The 21,087-nt window shown below is 35.6% G+C and overlaps 1 protein-coding gene across 2 annotated transcripts in view; it reads left to right on the top strand.

Moving 5' to 3' along the window:
* The window catches only part of PVRAP (PVR adaptor protein), a 70,246-nt gene that overhangs the window by 41,280 nt on the left and 7,879 nt on the right, over nucleotides 1–21,087 (top strand). Inside the window, exons 1-4 of one of the 2 annotated variants that reach the window (XM_070112119.1) lie at nucleotides 6,775–6,863; nucleotides 7,010–7,347; nucleotides 9,788–10,531; nucleotides 13,488–13,593. In XM_070112119.1, the coding sequence (XP_069968220.1) occupies nucleotides 9,993–10,531; nucleotides 13,488–13,593 (645 nt within the window). In that variant the 5' untranslated portion in view covers nucleotides 6,775–6,863; nucleotides 7,010–7,347; nucleotides 9,788–9,992. Of the gene's footprint in view, nucleotides 1–6,774; nucleotides 6,864–7,009; nucleotides 7,348–9,787; nucleotides 10,532–13,487; nucleotides 13,594–21,087 lie in introns of those variants that run through there. The other variant, XM_070112120.1, reaches the window with a different exon arrangement.

Here is a 21,087-nt window from a genome sequence, read left to right as displayed (position 1 = left end):
CAGATTCGGAATTAAGCATTTTTATTTTCAGGATTATATAAAAATAGTCCGACGATTTTGAGGTATCGTGATGAGAGGTAATTTTTAAGAAATTTTCAGGTTAAACTTTAAAATTTTGCAGTTGCACGAAATGAATTTGATAAAATTTGAAGTATTTAACAGTAAACAAATGAGCAATGTGTGCTTACAATGTGCTTTGCTTCCTTCCTTTCATTTTAGATGTGCGTCTTCACGTTTTCTGGGTATAAAATTGTGCTCCCTACAAACCAAATACTCCTCTTTCCGAGATAAGAAAGATTGTTTAACCACTAAAATGGCTTTAAGTGGTATCGATCACAGAACAAAATTTAACAACAAGTTTGCTTGAAATTTTGTGTTTCCAATATAATCAGGACTACGGCATCATTGTAAATCTCTTGTTTCGGGGAGTCTACTTTATCAAAAACACAAGTATTTGAGTGTCACAAAGCAAACAGTGAAGGTCGTGAAGTTATTGAAAACTTGCCTTATGCGAGTCGTCCATCCACCTCTGTTAATAACGATAACATCGAAAAAGCTTTAAAACGGTCATGTTGGCATCTGACAGAAAGCAGAAGGTTCAACATCTCTTATGGATTGACTCAACACATTTTGTATCGCTGAAGACTACGCGCGCCATCCCAGCCAAGACTTGTAACAAGTGTATACAAATTGGTTTAATCGTTGACATCCTCAGCAGCCCACTTTAAAGATAAAAACTTTCTTATAAATAACTTGTATACGACTATGTAGTTTTTTGTCAGTCCGGGTCATATGTGATCAGTATTAAATGGATCTGCAAAAAAGCTTACAAGCTTTTATCATATGAATCAATTGATACCTTTCACTTTCAGATTTTTTTAGGAAAATACATATTTCCTATTATAACAATTTAATGAATCTACTGATTCGAATAATTGATGTTGGGACTTCTAAGATTTCTGTTTTACGTGTTTGATGCACCGATGCACTCAAAAGAAGAGCAATCCGTAAAATATATGCTGACTTCAGAGAGAGTCGAAGCCAAATTCATAGCCTTAATATTAACGCTCACCGATAATAAAAGAATAAAGGGTCTAACGAGTGATATCAGCTATGTATCTAGATATCCTAACAAAGCAGAAGTTTGATACTGAGACAAATGACTGATTGATTATGACCTAACCGTTAAGCTTTTAAAATATTTTGTGTGATTTTATACACCTGTATATCGACTGTGTATATTGCAATATGGATCATTGTCACTACGTCGATTAGTTTTCCAATAAAAAGCAATATTGAAGCTCTCTTGTTACCTTTCTGAGGAAAACTAGCTTCCATACTAATATTAAAGTACAGAAACAATTGTGTACACTTTGGTGTTATTTTATGGGCATGCCATTGACTTACCAAATTCGACCTATTAACTCCAACAATGTCTCTTAGATGTAGTCAAATGAACAGTTTTCTCTATCAAATTTTCAAACTTGGTTTTAGAGCACTATTACTATGCCCCTATTCCCTAAATAGCCGAACACATATCTACATAAACTTAAACAGAGCTTTTATGATGCTTTCTAACAACAAACAAACAGTCATTACTTTTAATGGTCTTGATATGAGCTTTTTGACACTTGTTTTTGCTTTTAATGCCAAACAAAGCATTTTTTATCATTTTAATTGCTTTGTGTCATTACAAACTCAAAACACAATTATGTATATGTATAGGACAGCGAACGTAAAATAGTCTCTACACAAAATAATCAAAGCTCCCACACACATACACACAAAGAAAACAAAAATCCGTTTTTTCTGCCGAACATCGTCATTACCCAAAGCTCGGCGCTTAGGAGCTGATGGACGATTTAATAGTGGGCAAAGTAAGAATGGCACCTGTCAACATTTCGACACTTACACATAGCACTACAACTATGTACAACACGTTAGCAGAACTAACAAGCCAACAAACATAGTTAGTTTCGAGATAATTGTAATTCCAACAAAAAAACGATTCTAATATCGTACAACAGCATTTGCAGTGAAGGTGCTGGGCGGCTAGTGCGGGCGAAGGCCATTAAACGCTGAAAATAGTTGCTGCTATCACAAAATACTTTGCACAGTCACGCAATTTGAAAATTTGTTTAAATACAGGCAGTCATTATTGCAACCAAGACGAGGCGAATGGCATTTCCAGGGTATGGGGCGCTTTCCGATAGCTGGCATTCTCTAACTTTTCATCATTGTGCCATCAAGTTCGTTGTGGCCGCCAACGAGTTAATGTGTATAAAAATTTAGCTGTAGCTTAGCATTTTATTCTCCCGAAACTCATTAACTCACCCACATAACTCTCATGCAATTGGCAGCGTTGTGAGTCGGTTGTAGAATTTGCGTTCGTGAGGTTCTCTCTGGGAAGTCACATGAAGGTTGGGTGTAAAAGGGAAAGTGAAAATTTACATTCTACTATCGTTTCTGACCCTTATTGGTAAATAGCGGTGATAGTACCAGGTATATATCTGGTAAGCTTGATAATTTATAGTTACTTTATAACATCATAACATATGTTTGTCGTTGCGTCGTTGTCTAAAAACTTCATTTGATTTAAAGCGAAAAAATACATTTCCTGCTCGCTTCAAAATAATTTTAGACAAGGCGTTAAGTACGGTAGGGAGGAATGTCAGTGACTGTTTGAGCTATAACTTGCAGACTTGAATGATTTCCATTAGAATGTAAAAATTGGCTTCCTAACTGTTTTCAGGGTTTTAAGAAATTATTTTTAGATAGATTAAACCACCTAACCTCATGATATAAAACTCTATTATCCTAAGGCATAATACAGTATGAGTCCTGCAAGAGTATATATTACGAGTTATTTATAATTTGCCATCTTTAAAAAAAAATACATACGAAGAGTTAGTAGTAAGGCATTAATTTTATGCCTGTGCCGTCTAATTTGATAATCCAATGGTTTGATAAGATGTTCGTATATAAAATCGGAATCCACGTGAAACAGAGATGGAATTTTTGATGTCGTTTACTATCAATCGAAATTGAAGACAAAACATCTTTCTGATTTGTAATTTCAATAAATTAATCTTGGAACTAATACTTTGATCAGTACAAGCTCAATAAAAACTGTTATGTATGTTATAGTATCATAATTTCAGTTGCTTAGAGCCAGCCGCAGTGCTCAATCTTATATTATATTTGGGGCAGTAGAGGGTGATGGTAAAATCTCATGAGATGAAGTGGAGGGTGTCATATTATTATTCATTGTTCATCGGGTAAGGACGCGCCGGATTTTAATATAAAAAGATGGCATAATGGGAAGGAAAGGTTAATACTTGTTGGAGATGATATAGCGAAGAAACAAAAGACTTCGCATTGCTTTTTGAATAAAGTTGATAACTTACATAAAGTTCTAAAAAATTATTTTGCTTTTTTGGAGAATAACAAGCAATTTTGCTTTTCGTCAGTTTGTATTCTCAATTATTTATTTAACACAGTGCAACCTATACACTATGAAAGTGTTTAGCAATCTTTACGCCCTGATTCAAAGAAACTGAATTAAGTGGAATAGTATGCGTATGTATATGTAATTAAAGAGCATACCTTTTAAGCTGGCAATAAATCAGTTAACTACATTCCAACCGGTTAAGACACAATCGAACTCAACGTGAGTACAAACAGTAGAAACAACAGGCATACAGAGCAATAACAGCACAATACGACTACTCGGTAAAGTAATATCAGATTTTCGTTTTTCAAAGGCTCACCAACGCTTTCACATATATACATACAGATATTAACAAGGAATTTTATTGAAAATTGCACTGGCCAACAATTGGCGTGTTTGGCAGCGAAACTGATGCTGCTATTAAAGCTAAATCTCGAATTGGCGCAACAACTACACTTTGCGCGCTACGCAAGCGAAGTATATGTTACAAAGCAATATACACACACTAACATATCAGCACACCTACATACAGGTGTGTGTGTGTGTGTGCATAAATAAATGTTTTGCCTGCACAATCAGCAGGAAAACAAGCCGAGCAAAAGGTATTGCTTGTGGTGCTTTTGAGCTCATCGATTGAGTTGCCAGGCGAATGCACGTGTATGGCTGTGTATAGCTGTGGCGGTGTGTGTGTTTGTATAACGCTTGTCAGCAGTTGCGTACAGCCATCCCTGGAAGCTGTGCTGAGTTTCCGTTTCATTTGTAATTAATTAAATTACTTCCGTTTGAAGGCTGTCGTGTTGGCAGGCATCTGTCGGCACTTGCTACGTTTACCGTTATTCGTTGATTTCCGCCATGAAAGCTAGTGTGCATGTTTATTGCTTGCACGTTGAATTACTTACGCTAAAATTGTTAAAATTTTTTGTGAAATTTCTCTCCTTTTTTGCGCTGTTTCACAACTTCGCTTTTACAGTTATATTGCCTGGCCGTTGGCCCGGTCATTGGCTCGTACACTTTCGCATGCCGGTGAACAAGTCCAGTGCACGCTGTCGATCGCTCGCTCCGCCCTTTGACCAGTCAGTCACACGCTCATTTCACACATCCCCTTTCAAGCGATCCTCTCCTTCACCCTACCGAACCGGCGCTGCTCGTTAGCTCGTTGTGAAGTAATTAAGAAGACATTTGCGCCGAGTATCCTTTAATCTCTGCCAATTTTTCTATTTTCTCATATTGCATTTATTTTTCACACAAACTTGTACTCATTTTATTTGTGTTTGTTGTTGTTGTGTTTTATGTATATTTATTTGTGACGACTGTGGGTTTTGGCAACAACACTCCTTTTGTGATTATTTGCCACCGTTACATTTATACCCCTTAGCCGCATTAACGCTTGAATGAGTTCTGGTTTATTCATAGTGCCAGCCATTTACTCAACCGTTAACAGCCGACAGCCGACTCTCAAGCTCTTTATGCCACACACACACACACTCATACATGCGCGCATTCTCCATTGGCTTTGTTCCGCTTCATCCTTTGGGACTTGGTGTTAATGATTGCGGCCGTCGCAACTCTTCTTTTATTCACAGCCAGTTTCATTAACTTTGTGGCGCGTTTTGATGGGGTTGCACGACCGTTTACTCACGAACTACAGATGATTATTTGTAAAGAACTATCTTTTTTGCTTTCGAAATTATTTTCACGTGTTTGTGGGCTTTTTCCACATAGCAGTAGTGTAGATTACACAAACACATACATATGCTAGTATAGAAGTCTGCGGCAAAGACCTGAAAAGGTTGTGATTTCGTTATTTTGTGCATGACACAGCTGATTAGCTGCCCAATGAGGTGTTTGTCGATTATACCAGGCAACCATTTCGTAGAAAAACGTGTATATTTGTTATGTGGGGCTCCAAGCAAGTTAGTTCATGCAAATATTTATTTTCGGAGAAACTTTGAAGTTATGCTAGTATGATATCCCATCCGTTTTTTTTTGTTTCCTCAGCAGACCTACATTCTAACGGGTGATCCAAGTAGAGCTACTTTTTTTAATAGCCTTTTTGTGAACAGATCACACGTGAGTCGTGTCAAGCTGTCCTGCTATTTTTGTTCAGTATTGTTTAGCTTTTCATCATGGAAAGTCTTACTACGCCACGAAAATTTATTACGAAAATTCACGTTCTGTAAAGAATGTATTTCACACGCTTCGCTAAACTTCTGATCAACGTAATCGACCTACTGAGCGTACTATTCGCAACGCCATCACCCATCTTGAAAGAGTGAAGAAAATATAGCGGCCGTTGTTGGGAGTGTACACGAAGAACGTGGAGGTCAATTCGGCGCCGTCCGCAGCAACTCGGACTGACGATGAAATTTGGATTTAACGGATGGACCATCTGAGCATAGAACATAGGGCTAATATTTGAAAGAGATAATCTTCAAAAAATAAATGCCAAAGAATGTTCTTTCGAATGATAATAAACATTTCCCATTAAATTTGAATTTTATGTGATTTTTTTTTTTCTTCAAAAAAGTAGGAAACCCTGAAATGGGTCACCCTATACAAGCATAAGTATTTTTGTGAAGTAATTTATGTTAAAAATGTATATCCGACTATTTAATTTTTTTATGTATAAATATGTAGAATAATGCCAATTAAAAAACATGAAATCTTGGAGTACATCGGCTATTACTATTCGTCATGTAAATATATGTAGATTTATACATATTTCTATATACATATATAATATAAGTTTCAGACACCTTCCCAGGCAAAATGTTTCCTTGTTTTGATATTCATCCGCAAATGTAATATCCTGCGTGATTTAAGCCAATTCTGAAAAGCTAAGTGTAAAGTTTCCGGTAGCAGAAATAGACTCGAAGGTTCGATACTGCCTGTAATTGAGCAACTATTATTTTAGAACAAAAATGTATATATTGGGTATTGCAATTTTCAAGCGCCAAGGGTTACGCTAGAAAATATGAAATTAAAAAAATTGTATTGGTAAAAAATAAATATTTTTAATACCGTTAGTAGCTTGCTTTTTTTTACTAAAAAAATTGCTGAGTAAAATTGATATTAATATTTACATTTATCTAAAAATATGCACAAATAATTGCGTAACCAATATTTATTGCAGAAAATATAGTGTGTAAGCAGCAATTAATTGAAAATATCCATACTCTCTATTAAATAATTTTATTAACAAACGGATAAATATTATGTTTCATATTAAAAAAAATATATATATTATTTCTTGTCTTTTTAGTTTTCTATAAAAAAGAAATAAAAATATGCAAAGTAATTTATCAGCAGTGGACGCCTGACCAACATATCACTTTTGAACCAGCACAATTCTCGAAAAAAAATTGTCGCGCGCATCAATGAAGAGCTTGGATCTCAGCGATCAAAATCAAAGGTCAGTATGTAAATTTATTTTGTTTAAAATTTATTCGCATCAACTTTTTAATTTTACACAACATTGCGTACATAAATACGTTTAACCGTTATGCACATGCAAAAACAAAATTCAATCAAATAATATCGCTTTTATTTGTCTTTTAGTTTTCATGCATATCGGCTGCCTTTTATACAACAACAATAAAAAACAACACATGAAATTGGATTCCACTCACTCAAAAAATAAAAAATTTAAATAAAACTGAAAACAGCTGCTATGAAAACTACAACAACAAAGCGGCATTGAAACGCCGAAACACACAACAACAACAACCATTTCATCAAAACTCCACAAAAATCAAAGTCAATCAGTGAAATTGGTTAATGTCAAAAAAATTGCGCACTCAACGCTCAGTCAAAAAGCTGACAGTTGACGACAAAATTAATGAAATGCTTTTCGCACAAAAAATACAAAAAATTGGATGCCACTTACTTGTATATTGGTATTAAAATGCGAAATTAACGAAAATATAATTCGACCAAACACACTTGAACAATTCGAAATCGTGCCACAAAATTGCAATAACATGAGAAACCAAAAATATGCAACCAAAATGCGAAAGCGAGTTTACAACCAAAAACAAAAAAATGCATTTGCAATTCATAATTTCGCACAAACAAACAAAAACATATAAGTCAATAATTGAAAAATTTCAACTTTTCAGTGTAAAATATTTAATGCAAACAAGTTTTCAATTATTAATGAAAACAATTTTGCCAAACACTACAAATATTTTAATTAGCACACATTGCTCAACCACTTATTGCAATATTAATGCGCATAAATATGCCAACAATTTATTTAAAGCGAATTTGCGAGGCGTGTGGGAAACAAATTTTTTGTTGGTAGTAATAGCAGGGAAAGCTGGGTATGAGCTCAGATCAGTATTGAAACGATCAAAGAAAAACTTGGATGGTTAGGTTAAGTTAGGTTAGGTAAACAAAGCTCAAAATGCTGGTCCATTTAAATAGTTGGAACTTTTGACTATGATGCAGTGTTACATTGCAAGAGGCTAGGGCGAGTTTGTGCTTCCTGAAAGGACGCTTGAAAAAAATATTAGTAACAATTGTTAAAGGAAAACTTAACTTTTTGAATTTTCAAAAAGTTTCACAAATTTCTTTTATTCTGTAAAGAATATTTTTTTCTCTATACTAGAACTCTTACCACTGCAGCACTTTTGATTATGAACAAAAAAGTTACGCCAACAATTTTTTTGAAGACCTAATAATACTAGAGAAAATATATATGCCAAAGATCGTATCGTAGATAAATGGTAAAAAATTCTATATCATCGATAGATTATGAAAGTGACTCAAGACTCTATATAGATTGATTTTTGTATTTCAAATAAGGTTTTGTTACATCACTCAGATTTATTTAAAGTGCAACAAGAGTCGAAAATTCCGATATAGACTTAAACTACTAACTAAAGGACCAAAAGCAAAGTTATGCTCCATTACCCTTGAATACCAAAACTTGAATTGTGAAAGTATTCTACGTGGTGCGAGCCATGGTGTGGCATTATCTCTTGTGTAGTAAAAACCAAATACGCAATCAAGAAGAAGAAATTAAATTATTTAGCGGGTCTTGTGAGAAGTTTTGTTTCATAAAATAAACCTGACGTATAAAGCAAATGGTGCGGAGAAATCTATTGTTATAAATCAATTGTTACTGTCACGTTAAATGAGAATTAATAATCCTTTATTATACTGTTATGTTCCACCTTTTTTCATATTGAATATAGAGCATTCCTTATTTTATTATCATGTAACATTTATTCTTTAAATAGACTTCTCCAAGAAAAGTACCCTGATTTGCTCACACACACTAGAAAATAATTATACTCCACTATTTCGCCCTTGTTAAGTTCTTAGCAATTTTCATCGCCTTCAATGGCTAGAAACACATATAAATTAGAATGTTTTTGAGGTCGAATTTTCTCCATAATCTTTCGAATCTTCAACTTATGGCATTTTAATTTTGTTTACCAAGAAATAAGGTGCCTAAAATATGTCTCACAAAAATATTTTTGCTTTTTTCTCTCCAAATTGACTTTAAACATGACGGCTCGCTATATATTCGCATACACACCATAGATGTTTGCTTGTATATTTAACTAAGATTTTTTAAAATATTATCTAATAGAAAATTAGTTCTTCATTGAACTTTACCTCTATATTTCGAATAAATCTAGCAACTAGCTTCTATAGGTCACTTCAATTCGATAACAGATAGCTAAAGATGCGTTAAATTTGAGCTATCGGTTATATTCTATTACAGAATCTTTATTGCTATTTGCAAAATTTATAAGCAATCACATTCAATCGAAAAAATTATTTGAAAAGTGACGAAAGTTAATTTGGCCAACGACCACTCATTTTAGCGCATTCGAATACCAACCTCGTACACTTAGCGGGCAGCCACCACCATTAAAGCATTTTTTGGCAGCGACGACATGATTGTCTCCCCCTTTTGCTGCCTCACCCACATGAAATGCACTGAAGTATTTTTTTTGTTTACTTCCCTTTTCGTACTGCAACATTGGCTGGGCCTTCGATGCGACGCAACGCCTCATTGGCATTGTTGTTTGTGAGTTTTGCGGTTTGCCAACGCTCGCTTCCTTCCGGCTTAATGCTTTGGTTGCCCTTGGATGCGAGCCATTGTTTTTGTGCATTTTATTGCCGTTACGGTATCTTTGTGTGTGTATTTAAGTGTGCGTTGTTGTCAGTTTACGCTTGAATTAACTTTGGTAATGTGGCATAAAATGTGGTTGAAGCAACAGCACGAGCTTCCGAAGCTCTGAACCGCAGCAAATAGCAATTGCCAGTTATCAGTTACACAGTAAAGCCATACAGCATAACTTAATTCTTTTTTTTTGCCAGGAAACGAAAATAAAAATATTTATCAACACAAATATTTAAGAAAAAACAACATTGAAAGTAAGCAATAATGGTATAAAATTTATCAAAAAGTGAGGTGAAAAAGTTCTCCAGTGAAATACAAGCAAAGAAAACATAAAAGCTTAAAAGCGCCGCAGGTGTCCTTCGCCGCGACAGGACAACCGCATAATCGACGCATAAACTCAAAATGATTAACAATAATTTGGATTATGAGCGTAATAGCAACACAATGCCTGCGGGTGTCGACATCGATGTCGCACCAGCAGCAACAACAATAACACTGTCAACCACAATATCGCCAACCACGGCGAACAGCAACAATCGGAACAGCAACAGTAACAGCAATCACCCGAGCGTCGACAACGGCAGCTACTTTAATCGTTTCGACAATCGCATTGCCGCCAATTTGGCAGCTGTGTTGACGGGTTCACGCTTCCGCTCCTCGTCCACATCTTCGCCCACGAAGACACTGCAAAAGACGAAGAATGCGAACAATCTTCGCACCGCGCACGGCTTCTCCAATTCAAGTACAAATATGCATGCCGTCGGCAGCGCCGTCACTCAGCATTACAGTGGCGTGTCGACGCTGGGTGGTGGCCGAAAACCACCCGCGCATCTGCAGCTGCATAACGTTGGCAACGACTCGCGACCCTCATCGCCCCAGCTGCATGGCTCGGTGGGGCGCAATCGACGTCCGTTGCATTTATTCACGCAAGCGAATTTGAAGTGAGTATGATTTTTTTTTGTTAATTTTTTTTTGTAGCTTAAAGCAGCAGTGAAAGCGATTCGACACATTATAAAGATTAGAGCATAATAGCATAAATGCTGAAGTGGAACGCGCTGAAACGCGCCAATTGTCGAGACACGTGTTCTGCGCATAAAACGCAGTGAATGTGAAATGTTGGTCATAAACTTGTTGGATGACTCATATCAGTGGTTTTGAAGTGCATTTCTAGGCGTAGTCTAAATACTCATATTTCTTTAAATATGTTAGAAATCGCCAGAAATTGAGTTTGGTTGGTTTAAGTTAAATTTTATATATGTATACCTATTTTTCTTTTTGGTTATGGAGAACCAAAGTTTCGAAAATATAATAACGGGTTTTCCCTTATTGCATACATAATACCATTTAAGCAAATCAAGGGTTTTATTTATTTCCCACTTCTTTATTTGTAAAAAATAGTATGCAATCCGATTTTCTGCGGAGACTGGTATTTTAAGTGATGCTATTCCAAATCGAACTCAGTTTGTGCCATCGGTCCCATATCGGTGATATTCGGAATGCATTCGAATCTAAAGTTTAACAATTTTGGAGCATTTTGCAGTAAGGCCGCTCACTAATGTATAGGCTTAACTCACTTAGCATTCTTCCATATGCAAATAAGTTTCATCTGAAAAAGTTGTACCCAACTTCCGAAAAAGCTGCCTAAAAGTATAGGTAAAGTAGGCATTTTCCATAATATGCCATAAATGTAAAATTGGTCAGCGAGAAACGGGTTAGTTCGAAAATGGACCGTAGAATTGAAACCGAGTACTAATATAACCTTTACGAGGTATTTTGCGAGTTACGAAAATTTTTAAATTTTAATTTTTAAAGCTTCGATAATACCTATTTACCAAATAGTCTTCAATATATCTCTCATTTCTCGGCCATATATTGGACATGTATGAATAAAACATCTTCTAAATACAATTTATAAGGAGTTTTACTTAATTAGTGCCTGAGCGGTGAGTGCCAAAGACTGACGTTTAGTACATGAAGTACAGAATACATATGTGTGTATTTTCCGTATTTTGAATTTTTGTTCCAAAGCAAATGGCGTTCTGTGCTACAATAATGTTCAAGAAACAATTGAAATTATGGAGTGTTGTGTAATGTGCTACGATGGATTGTACTAAACACACACAAAGCTTTAAGCTTTTCTAACAGAATCATATGTTTTGTGTCACTTTGACATGTAAAAAAAAATATTAAATCAAAATAAACGAAAAAAATCTGAAACAACAAATGGAAAAAATGTTGTGCCAAAACCCTTTTCTTGAAATACATCATTTATATTGCTTGATCGTTTTTAATGCTCGTAGAGATAGTGTAAAATATTTCATTTTCCCCATCAGGTAATAAAATCTTTTCAGATTATTTTCTTTTATAAGTAACTTTGTTTCATTTTCCTGTTTTAGATTTATTTTCTTTTAGTTGATTTTAATTTTTCTACATCAGCTGATAAATGTCAAACATATAGAATTCCAATGTGTGTCACTATGCTGGTATGATATAGTACATTTTTTTCTGAGCTATTATTGTAGTACACATTATAGAAGGAAGACCATAGGTCTGTCTTAAGCATAAACGGTGAGTTTGAACGGCATGTGGTTTTTTAATAAGCGACATTTCTGAGCGATTCATTGTTGTAGTTATCAAGCGCAGTTTGTTTAATGTTTTTGAATGAAAATCCCATTCATATGTTAATATTCATACTTTATGGTTTTAAACCCGTTTAAGATATGTTCGTGGTTTTTATAAAAATCTTTTCCATTATAGAAATATTTTCAAAATGTTTAATATGTAATATAAGTGAACTCATGACCCTGGTAGTACGCACTCCGATGTATGAAATACATTTTTTTCTCTTCCGCCGTATTTCAAACTTCTTTTGTCATCTCATATATCCATATCAAACCAACGATTTCCAAAAATTGCTATATTTTTTTGAAACAAAACACAGCTGGCGTTAATAATGATACGGAAATTAAATAAAACAAATTTCAGCACTTTTCTTAACTCATAAATGCATTCCTTGCTCTCAGCAGATAAGAGGGGCGCATAACTCGCATGCTATAATAAATAACTATACAAAGCACCACCAAATGCTATCAGACTATATGAAAAAATAAAAAATTCCAACACAACCCTCATTTGTTGGCAAATTTAAATACATATCTACAAGCAGCTGCACTTACATGAATAACCGCACGACTTACAAAAGCATTTGCTGCATGCAACAACCCCAACTACCCACAATGCATTCCACAACCATTTAGCACATAAACAACGCTGTCACAAACACACTTACACACACACACTCACACATATTTGCATGTATCTAAATACCGAAATGTGCTTTATAGTTTATTGACTGCATTTGTCAATGGCGATTATCTTCGAAATGTGAAGTCAGACAAAACCCAATGAGGGGCTAAAAAGGGCGCACAAAATCACTTATGCACTTTTTAAGCACAGACAACGCGCACTTATGTATATGTGTCGGTCACATGTGTGCGCCACCACGCTCATCATGTGTTGGACAACAAACGGAAAATACACACCACAAACATTTACGCAATTTCCTGTACACAAGTCGGCCGCAGCCGTGCACACACACACACAGCCAACAATCCAGACCATATTTTACTAAAGCGACACTACTTATAAATATTTAACTACACCATTATGCTTAGTCAACAGAAGTCAACATTCTTTTTTTTTCCTTTTTGTGATATTTTTTTTTTATATTCCGTATATTACTTGTACTTGTGTCTCTCTGTGTTCGCAAACAATGCTAACGGTCTTTTTCGTACACTTTTTCTTCCCTTTTCTGCAACATTTTGTCCGCGTATGTATGTGTGTGACTTCATACTCGATAATGATAATATGCGCATACGCACATACACATGCACACAGCTGCAATGACAACGAGAAAGCCGCGCACACGCCACCCAGCTCGGACGAAGACAACTCACCCACAGAGCTGAATAATTGCAAGCGTTTGGTCGACAAACCGCCCCTGGTAAGTACGGACATGCCAATAAGTGCTGTTATAAAATATAAATATGCATGTATGTGTGTAAATAGAAATCAAAATACAAAGCGACTATTTGAGGCGGGCGAGAATGAGAAATTCTGCTCGCAAAATATTGACAGCTGAGCGAGTGAAGAATGCGCATTTGTGTTATGAATACATGTATAGCTATATATATATATATATATAGATATATATATAGGTATGTATTCAGAGGTATGTATGTATGTGTGTGTGTAGTTGAAAAGCGCTCAAAGCACAAACCTAAAGTGAATTGCAAAAGTTTTGCTTTCTCGCTATTATTTTTGCATATTTTATACGATATTGACGTTGATAAGGGTGACTACGCGTGGGGGGTCGGTCGCTGCGCTGCCGCGTCTGGCAGTCGCATTTGGTTGCCTCATCAACTTTATTGCTGATCGATACATTGAAGGCTGCTTTGTGTCGTTATTGTCTAGAGAATGGGTGAAATATTATTTGCAACAGCTTGCTAGTGACTACTTATGTAAGCGCAAGCATGTCTGTGTATGTGTATGTTAACAAATTTTCAGTCATTTGATTTCGTTTTGGCTCAAAGCAGCTTACTTGGTTTACATGATTTCAGTGTCACTGCGTTAATGCTCATTGGGACTGTAAACTTTAATTTAACTAAAATTGCTTTGGCGCATACACATACAAACTGAAGGTTCGGCTTTAGTTGTGTGTTTGTATGTGTTCACAAGTAAATACTTTACATTAGCGATTAACCTGATTGGTATTGTAAATTGGCGGTAATCTTCGTGCAGATCCTTAGTGCTTCATTTTACTATGAATATTTTATAAAGTTTTCTTTTAAATTAAGCAATTTGTAACAGAGTAAGTAAGCTTAGAGTACAATGTTGACACGAGAGACTCGTCGTAAAGAAAACTCAAAGTTTAACAGCTGCCTTTTGCGCTAATTTTGTCTAGAATCAGGCTCACACTTCCGAAGTGGTTTATACAAGAAATTTCTTTATTTATCCGTCAATCATATATTTGTCTATTTGCTTCTCTCTTATAGACTCTTAGGCTGCTCCTTCTTTTTTGCAAGTGTTTGGATGGTAAAAAGCGCAATATTTTCTCTCAACCAGTTCCCTAAGAATTGGTAAAAATGTCGTTCTTGATGAACTTGTGTCATATTTTTAGAATTGTTCAACAAATTAGAGAAACGTGCTTTGAAAATCATTTATATACCACACATATAATTTAAAAAAAAATGAACACTCTTTAAAATAAAGTGAAACAAAATAAAAAAATATTGTCAAATGTTTGCCAAAAGGACAGTATTTAATAAATCCCTCCGGAAAGCGTAACGCTTTAAGTTTAATTATTTTAAGGCAAATTAGTTTTTATACTCTCGCAACCTGTTGCTACAGAGTATAATAGTTTTGTTCACCTAACGGTTGTTTGTATCACCTAAAATTAATCGAGTTAGATATAGGGTTATATATATATAAATGATCAGGATGAAGAGACGAGTTGAAATCCGGGTGACTGTCTGTCCGTCCGTCCGTCTGTCCGTCCGTCTGTCCGTCTGTCCGTCCGTCCGTGCAAGCTCTAACTTGAGTAAAAATTGAGATATCTTTATGAAACTTGGTAGACATGTTTCATGGTACCGTGAGACGGTTGGTATTGCAGATGGGCGTAATCGAACCACTGCCACGCCCACAAAACGCCATTAATCAAAAACAAATAACTTGCCATAACTAAGCTCCGCAATAAGATACAAGACTGTTATTTGGTACACAGGATCACATTAGGGAGGGGCATCTGCAGTTAAAATTTTTTTTTAAAAAGTGGGCGTGGTCCCGCCTCTAATAGGTTTAATGTGCATATCTCCTAAACCGCTAATGCTATAATAACAAAATTCACTGGAAGCAAATATTTTTAGCACTTCTATTGACGGTGTGAAAATAGTTAAAATCGGGTGGCAACTCCGCCCACTCCCCATATAACGGTACTGTTAAAAACTACTAAAAGCGCGATAAATCAAGCACTAAACACGCCAGAGACATTAAATTTTATCTCTGAGATGGTATAAGATGACTTTATAGGAACCGCGTTCAAAATTAGACAGTGGGCGTGGCACAGCCCACTTTTAGGTGAAAACCCATATCTTGAGATCTGCTTAACCGATTTCAACCAAATTCGGTGCATAACGTTCTTTTCATGTTTCTATGTCATAGTGCGAAAATGGGCGAAATCGGATTACAACCACGCCTATTTTCCATATGACACCATTTTAAATACCACTTGATTCTTTCACTTTCCACTATGCAAATCAAGCAACAATGATTATATCGGCGTAAAACTTTGCGTGAATAATACGTTTAAAGTATGCCACCTTGTGACCAAAAATTTTCTAAATCGAACCAAAACTGTTCAAGCCCCTAAGTACTAAATATGTGGACCCCAGTGCCTATAGTTGACCTTCTACCGAAAATATCAGTCAATCCACAAAGAAATCTCAAACGAGTATACCATTTGACCTTGCGAGAGTATAAAATGTTCGGTTACATCCGAACTTAGACCTTCCTTTCTTGTTTTCTTTTAAATTTTGTAACTCAATAAAAAAAAAGATTAAAAAGCGGAAAACTCATAGTTATGAAGGAAATTTAGTGCTCTACAAATTAGTGTGTGTTTAAAGTTACCAAATTATTCCTATGTATGATAGGCTGTGGAAATGGGCGATATCGGATGACAACTACGCCTACTTCTCATATAACAAACTTTTAAATTTCATCTGATTCATTCACTTTTCAGTATACAAATCAAACATCTATGAAGCAGATGAAAATTTTACCAAAACATTGTCGAATATTGAAAGTTGAATTCTTTCGCCACAGTTTTTAAATAAAGTATTGCCAGTACCTGAAAGTATTTCCACGGTCTTGATCCTTGCAAGTTGCGAAAGTATAAAATGTTGGGTTACACCCGAACATAGTCATTCCTTAGTTGTTACTTTTATTTATTATATATCATTAGTTTGTGTTTTATTTTCGATTTCTAAGCATAGTTTAAGGCGTGGGAGCTCAAATAGATGCTTTACGCTTCTCATAATAATTCAAACTTATTTTATTAACTAAATATTTTAATAACTGCAATTTGCTAGCATTGAATAAATCAGTATGTATGTAGAGAAATGCTAAATACTAAAATAAAGTCTACAAACGCTAACTGCGAAGAAATAGATTCCTTCAACTGCATATAATTAACAGCAAAGTGTTTTCGTTTAACTACTTCGACAGTCAAAAGCTCCACGAAGACAACTTTATGGTTTTGCTTACGCATCTCGTATTTTGCATTGTCTTTTGTGGTGCTTATAACTATGCTTAAGGTATACTTAATTGTCTGCAGACAAGTTAGACTAGAAGTTTTCGCAACTACTTGTGTTTACAAGTGCATCAAATCTTTTGTTATCTTTGCGCCATTAATATATACAAGAAAATAACTACACTGACATTATTTACCATATGTAGTACTTGGATAACTGAACTTTGACAAATAAATACACACGACTAAACATATAAAGACGACAAGCTAAAGCAGAAGTTGTGCAAATAAACCAAATATTATATTTATATATTTATGCTCAAGGCTAGTAATAAATGCGTATATATTAGTATGTACTCGTATTTCTAGAAGCGAAGACGCTGCCAGATAAGATAAGAATAGGTGAGCGTAATGGTAAATATAACTTATGTGCACGTTTTTGGCCAAACTTTTATCAGACGCAAGTTTTGCTTTGACTCAAGTTCATTTTCGTGCGTGTGGTTTGCTCACGTGTATGTAAGCATGTAAATATCTATGTTATACTTAGCATTAATGCTTATGACTTAAGTGGAAATATGGATGGGGCTTTCGCGAGTCACGTGTTGGCGCAACATTTGTTTCGAATAAACCAAAACACTTGTAAAAGTCTTACTCAATCACGTGGCGATAAAAGTGTAGGAATTTACCACAACATACATAAGATTTAAATGTGTTGGAGAAAAAGTTTTATAAATAATATTTATTGTTGTAATGTAATTTACATGCGAAACTATTGAAAAAGACTTTTATCTAATTTTACATGCAGACGAAGCATAAAATAAATATATTTCAATCAGAAGTGTAGGTTCGTATATTCTCTCGCTATTTATTTGTGCTTTCTATTAATCAATATGCATATAATACATTTTTAATAAATCTGGTGAAAAACAGGTATACTAATATTTGATCTAATAATATAATAATTGATTGTGTATATGTTTGTATATGACACTACATAGATTAATATCGTAAAGTCTCGGTTATAATAATTTCTCATACATGAATGACAGGACTCATCATCACTTTATGTGACAAAGCATGAACTATGTATTATAAGAAAAATTTATCTAGTGCTATTACTTTAAATCGACTTAAGACCAGCAAGCAAAAATGTGAAAAAATTCATTGGAAAGAAAAATAGAGTTTTATCAGAAACATAAAATGCAGAGAAAGAAAGTAAATGCAGAAAAAGAAATGTGGAATACAAGACAAAAAAAGTTGAAGTCACGTCGAAATAAGCAAAACAGACAAAACGCTAACTTAATGGTGGCTATAAATCCTGTCATGGGCAGCACTGTGACACATGTTATAAGGATATAAGGGAATAACTCCAGCTGATGCCTCAAAATTGCTTTATTATTGCACTCGTTTCAATATACAAATATATGTGTGTGTGGTGACAAACCCGCTGCTCTTTATACACAAGTAACTAACTCAAAGCAAATAAAAAAATGTGAAGCAAACTAACACTTCCGCCTACTTCGCTTTCAAGCTTTCAGTTTCTGACGCTTTTGTTTTGTCAATAAATCAATTTTCTTTATAAACCTGAAATATGCGTTTGCATACACGCCTACATTTTAACCCTTTTAAACAACACATATAATACATACATACAAAGTTTCGTATGTGTGGATGTGCGCTCAAATCGTTTACTCACACCAATGACCAGCAGTTTCATAACTCGTTTGCACATCGAAAGAAATTTAATCTGCCACTACACAAACAGCTGACACTACCACTGCCGCTGCCGCTACCGCTGCAAAGCAAACACACAAATATAAACAAATCTGCACGCGCACACTCACACGCTAAATCAACGCAATTGCTGGTTGTTTGCTGTAAACTGCTACGGTGTTGTGCAAATAAACAGATACAATCGTTAGATAGTCTATGCCGTGTATATGTCTTTAAATGTATGGATAGCGGCAAAACTTCTATTAGCGGTGTGTGAATTGGCGTATGTGTGTTGGGTGCGCGGAGGCGTATGAGCAACATGGCCTATCCTTAGCATTTCGTTGCCATGTTGATGTTGATGCTAATGCCAACGGCAGTCTATTGAACTGTATTGATGTTTGCGCACATTGTTGTTGTTTTTGCTGTTTGTTTTTTGTTGTAGCTGCGCATTTTGTTGCCCTTGCGGCGTGCTTCATTGGCAGCCTTTTTAGCGATACGCAAATTAATTTCCAGAAATAAATACTGAACTCCACACCGCCACGGTCGCGCCTGTCAAAAGTCATGCGAGCAGCTAGTCCACACATGCGTGTGTGTGTGTGTATTTCATGAAATACGAGCTAAAGTGTAAATCGGTGTGTGAGTATTGGCGTAAACGAGCGTGCGCTTGGTTTTTACGCCAAAACCTTATCAACATATTCTCGTTCTGATGGCTGCTGTCGATGGCAACTAAGCTGATTGCCCGCAGTGTTTGACTGTTGCACACAAACATATACATATATATGCATACGGCATACGGTAGTCGGGTTTGCAACTTTCGTTGCTTAAGGCTTGCATATGTGAGTTTGTGTGCGTTGAAGTGTGGTTAGTTTTCCTTGTTTGTCGCTGCGAGAGATTCAATTTCAGATACGTGTGTCTAGTCAAAAGTTCGATACAACCGCGCGCGCGCTTGCATAACTCAAAGTCAAATGGATTATGTGAAGCATGTACGAAGCTGCAGCGATTATAAAACAGATTTCATAGAGAAAGCTTGCAGTAAGAGAAACTGAGTAGTGTGGCTGTGGTTGAGAGCTAGCGAATTGCATTTAACATTTTTATCAAAAAATATTAAATGTCAATTTTTTTGTATGACAAGTAAAGGGATACCTACAGTGATTGCATTTTGCATTAAAATTTCTCCCAACATCTATTTTGATTGTCATTAATTTATCTTTAATACTTCAGAAATATTAATTATTTATATATACATAAAAACCATTTTGTTTTATATCAGAACAATTAATGGTTATTTAGAAATCGATCGCCACAAGAGGCGATAAAGCCAATAAACATCTAGAATATTCATTAAGACAATATTATTGTCGGTTCAAAGGAAAGTGTAAGTCATATTATTTATGAAAACGGTCGGTTCAATCGGCCCTCTGCTGAACCGTGGCTGCGCTGTGAAATTCAGAGGACTCTCTCAAATGATTCCGAAACACAATAGTCGAAACTAGTTTTTGTAATACTAAGCTTACTTCCTACTAGTATAATATTTTAATACCCAGAAGGAAGCGTCGGAGATTTAAATTATCAGCATGATGAGTTGAGTTGATTTAGCCATCTTATTTTTTGGAATATCGAACTGAAATTTGGCACCCATCCGAAGCTTCTTATTTGTCGGACCCGCCGATATCGAACCCTTATAACATATAGCTGTTATAAAAACTGAACGATCGTAATTAAGTCCTTGTATGGAAAACTTTTTTATTTGAAGAGATGTCTTGAAGAAATTTGAAGTTTATTATGGTCCAAAGCAACGGTATAAGCTTCGAAGGAATTATTTAGATCGGACCAATATAGCATATAGCTGCCGTAGAAACTGACTGCTCAAACTCAAGTTCTTGTATGGAATCTTTTGTATTTATGAAGGTATTATAGCTTCGGTGTCAACGTTTTATCTAGTTTTTTATTAAAATTGATAACTGCAGCACTTTATAAAATGAGTTAAGGGAGCGAATTTTTTTCTCTGACTAATATAACTATGGCTTGGTTAGTGCTCTCCTTCCTAATGGCGCATGTGTGATTTGTTAGACGTAATCCTTCATGCAGCATCAATTTCACCACACTTACGCAATACCAGTTGTCACTTCGATATTAACGTCACAGGCAGCAACAATAAAAATGCAGTGCCACCGCAAATCAGTCGTTGCGAACTACAATGCAATCAAAGTCAGTGCATGATGCCGCGCGCTCTGGACATCGCCGAGGCACAGCACTAAATGCGTAACGGCAATAAAAACATTTCAACGAAATGCTCCGAACAGATCGTAAAGCACAAAATACAAATGCGCGCATCGATGACACTGAACGACACAACAGTTGTTGCAAGGATTTTGCATAAATTTGCGAAAGTGGCTGTCGATGGAGTAGCCTGCAGCCAAGCTGCTGGTTATGTGCGTTGCGTGCGCTTTTCTTTGTGCGCTTGTCAAGTGGAGCAAT

Source organism: Bactrocera oleae, chromosome 6, assembly GCF_042242935.1.
Source record: "Bactrocera oleae isolate idBacOlea1 chromosome 6, idBacOlea1, whole genome shotgun sequence".
NCBI lineage: Eukaryota > Metazoa > Arthropoda > Insecta > Diptera > Tephritidae > Bactrocera > Bactrocera oleae.
The sequence above is the reverse complement of the archived record's forward strand: the minus strand, read 5'-3'. Positions and strand labels throughout refer to the sequence as shown.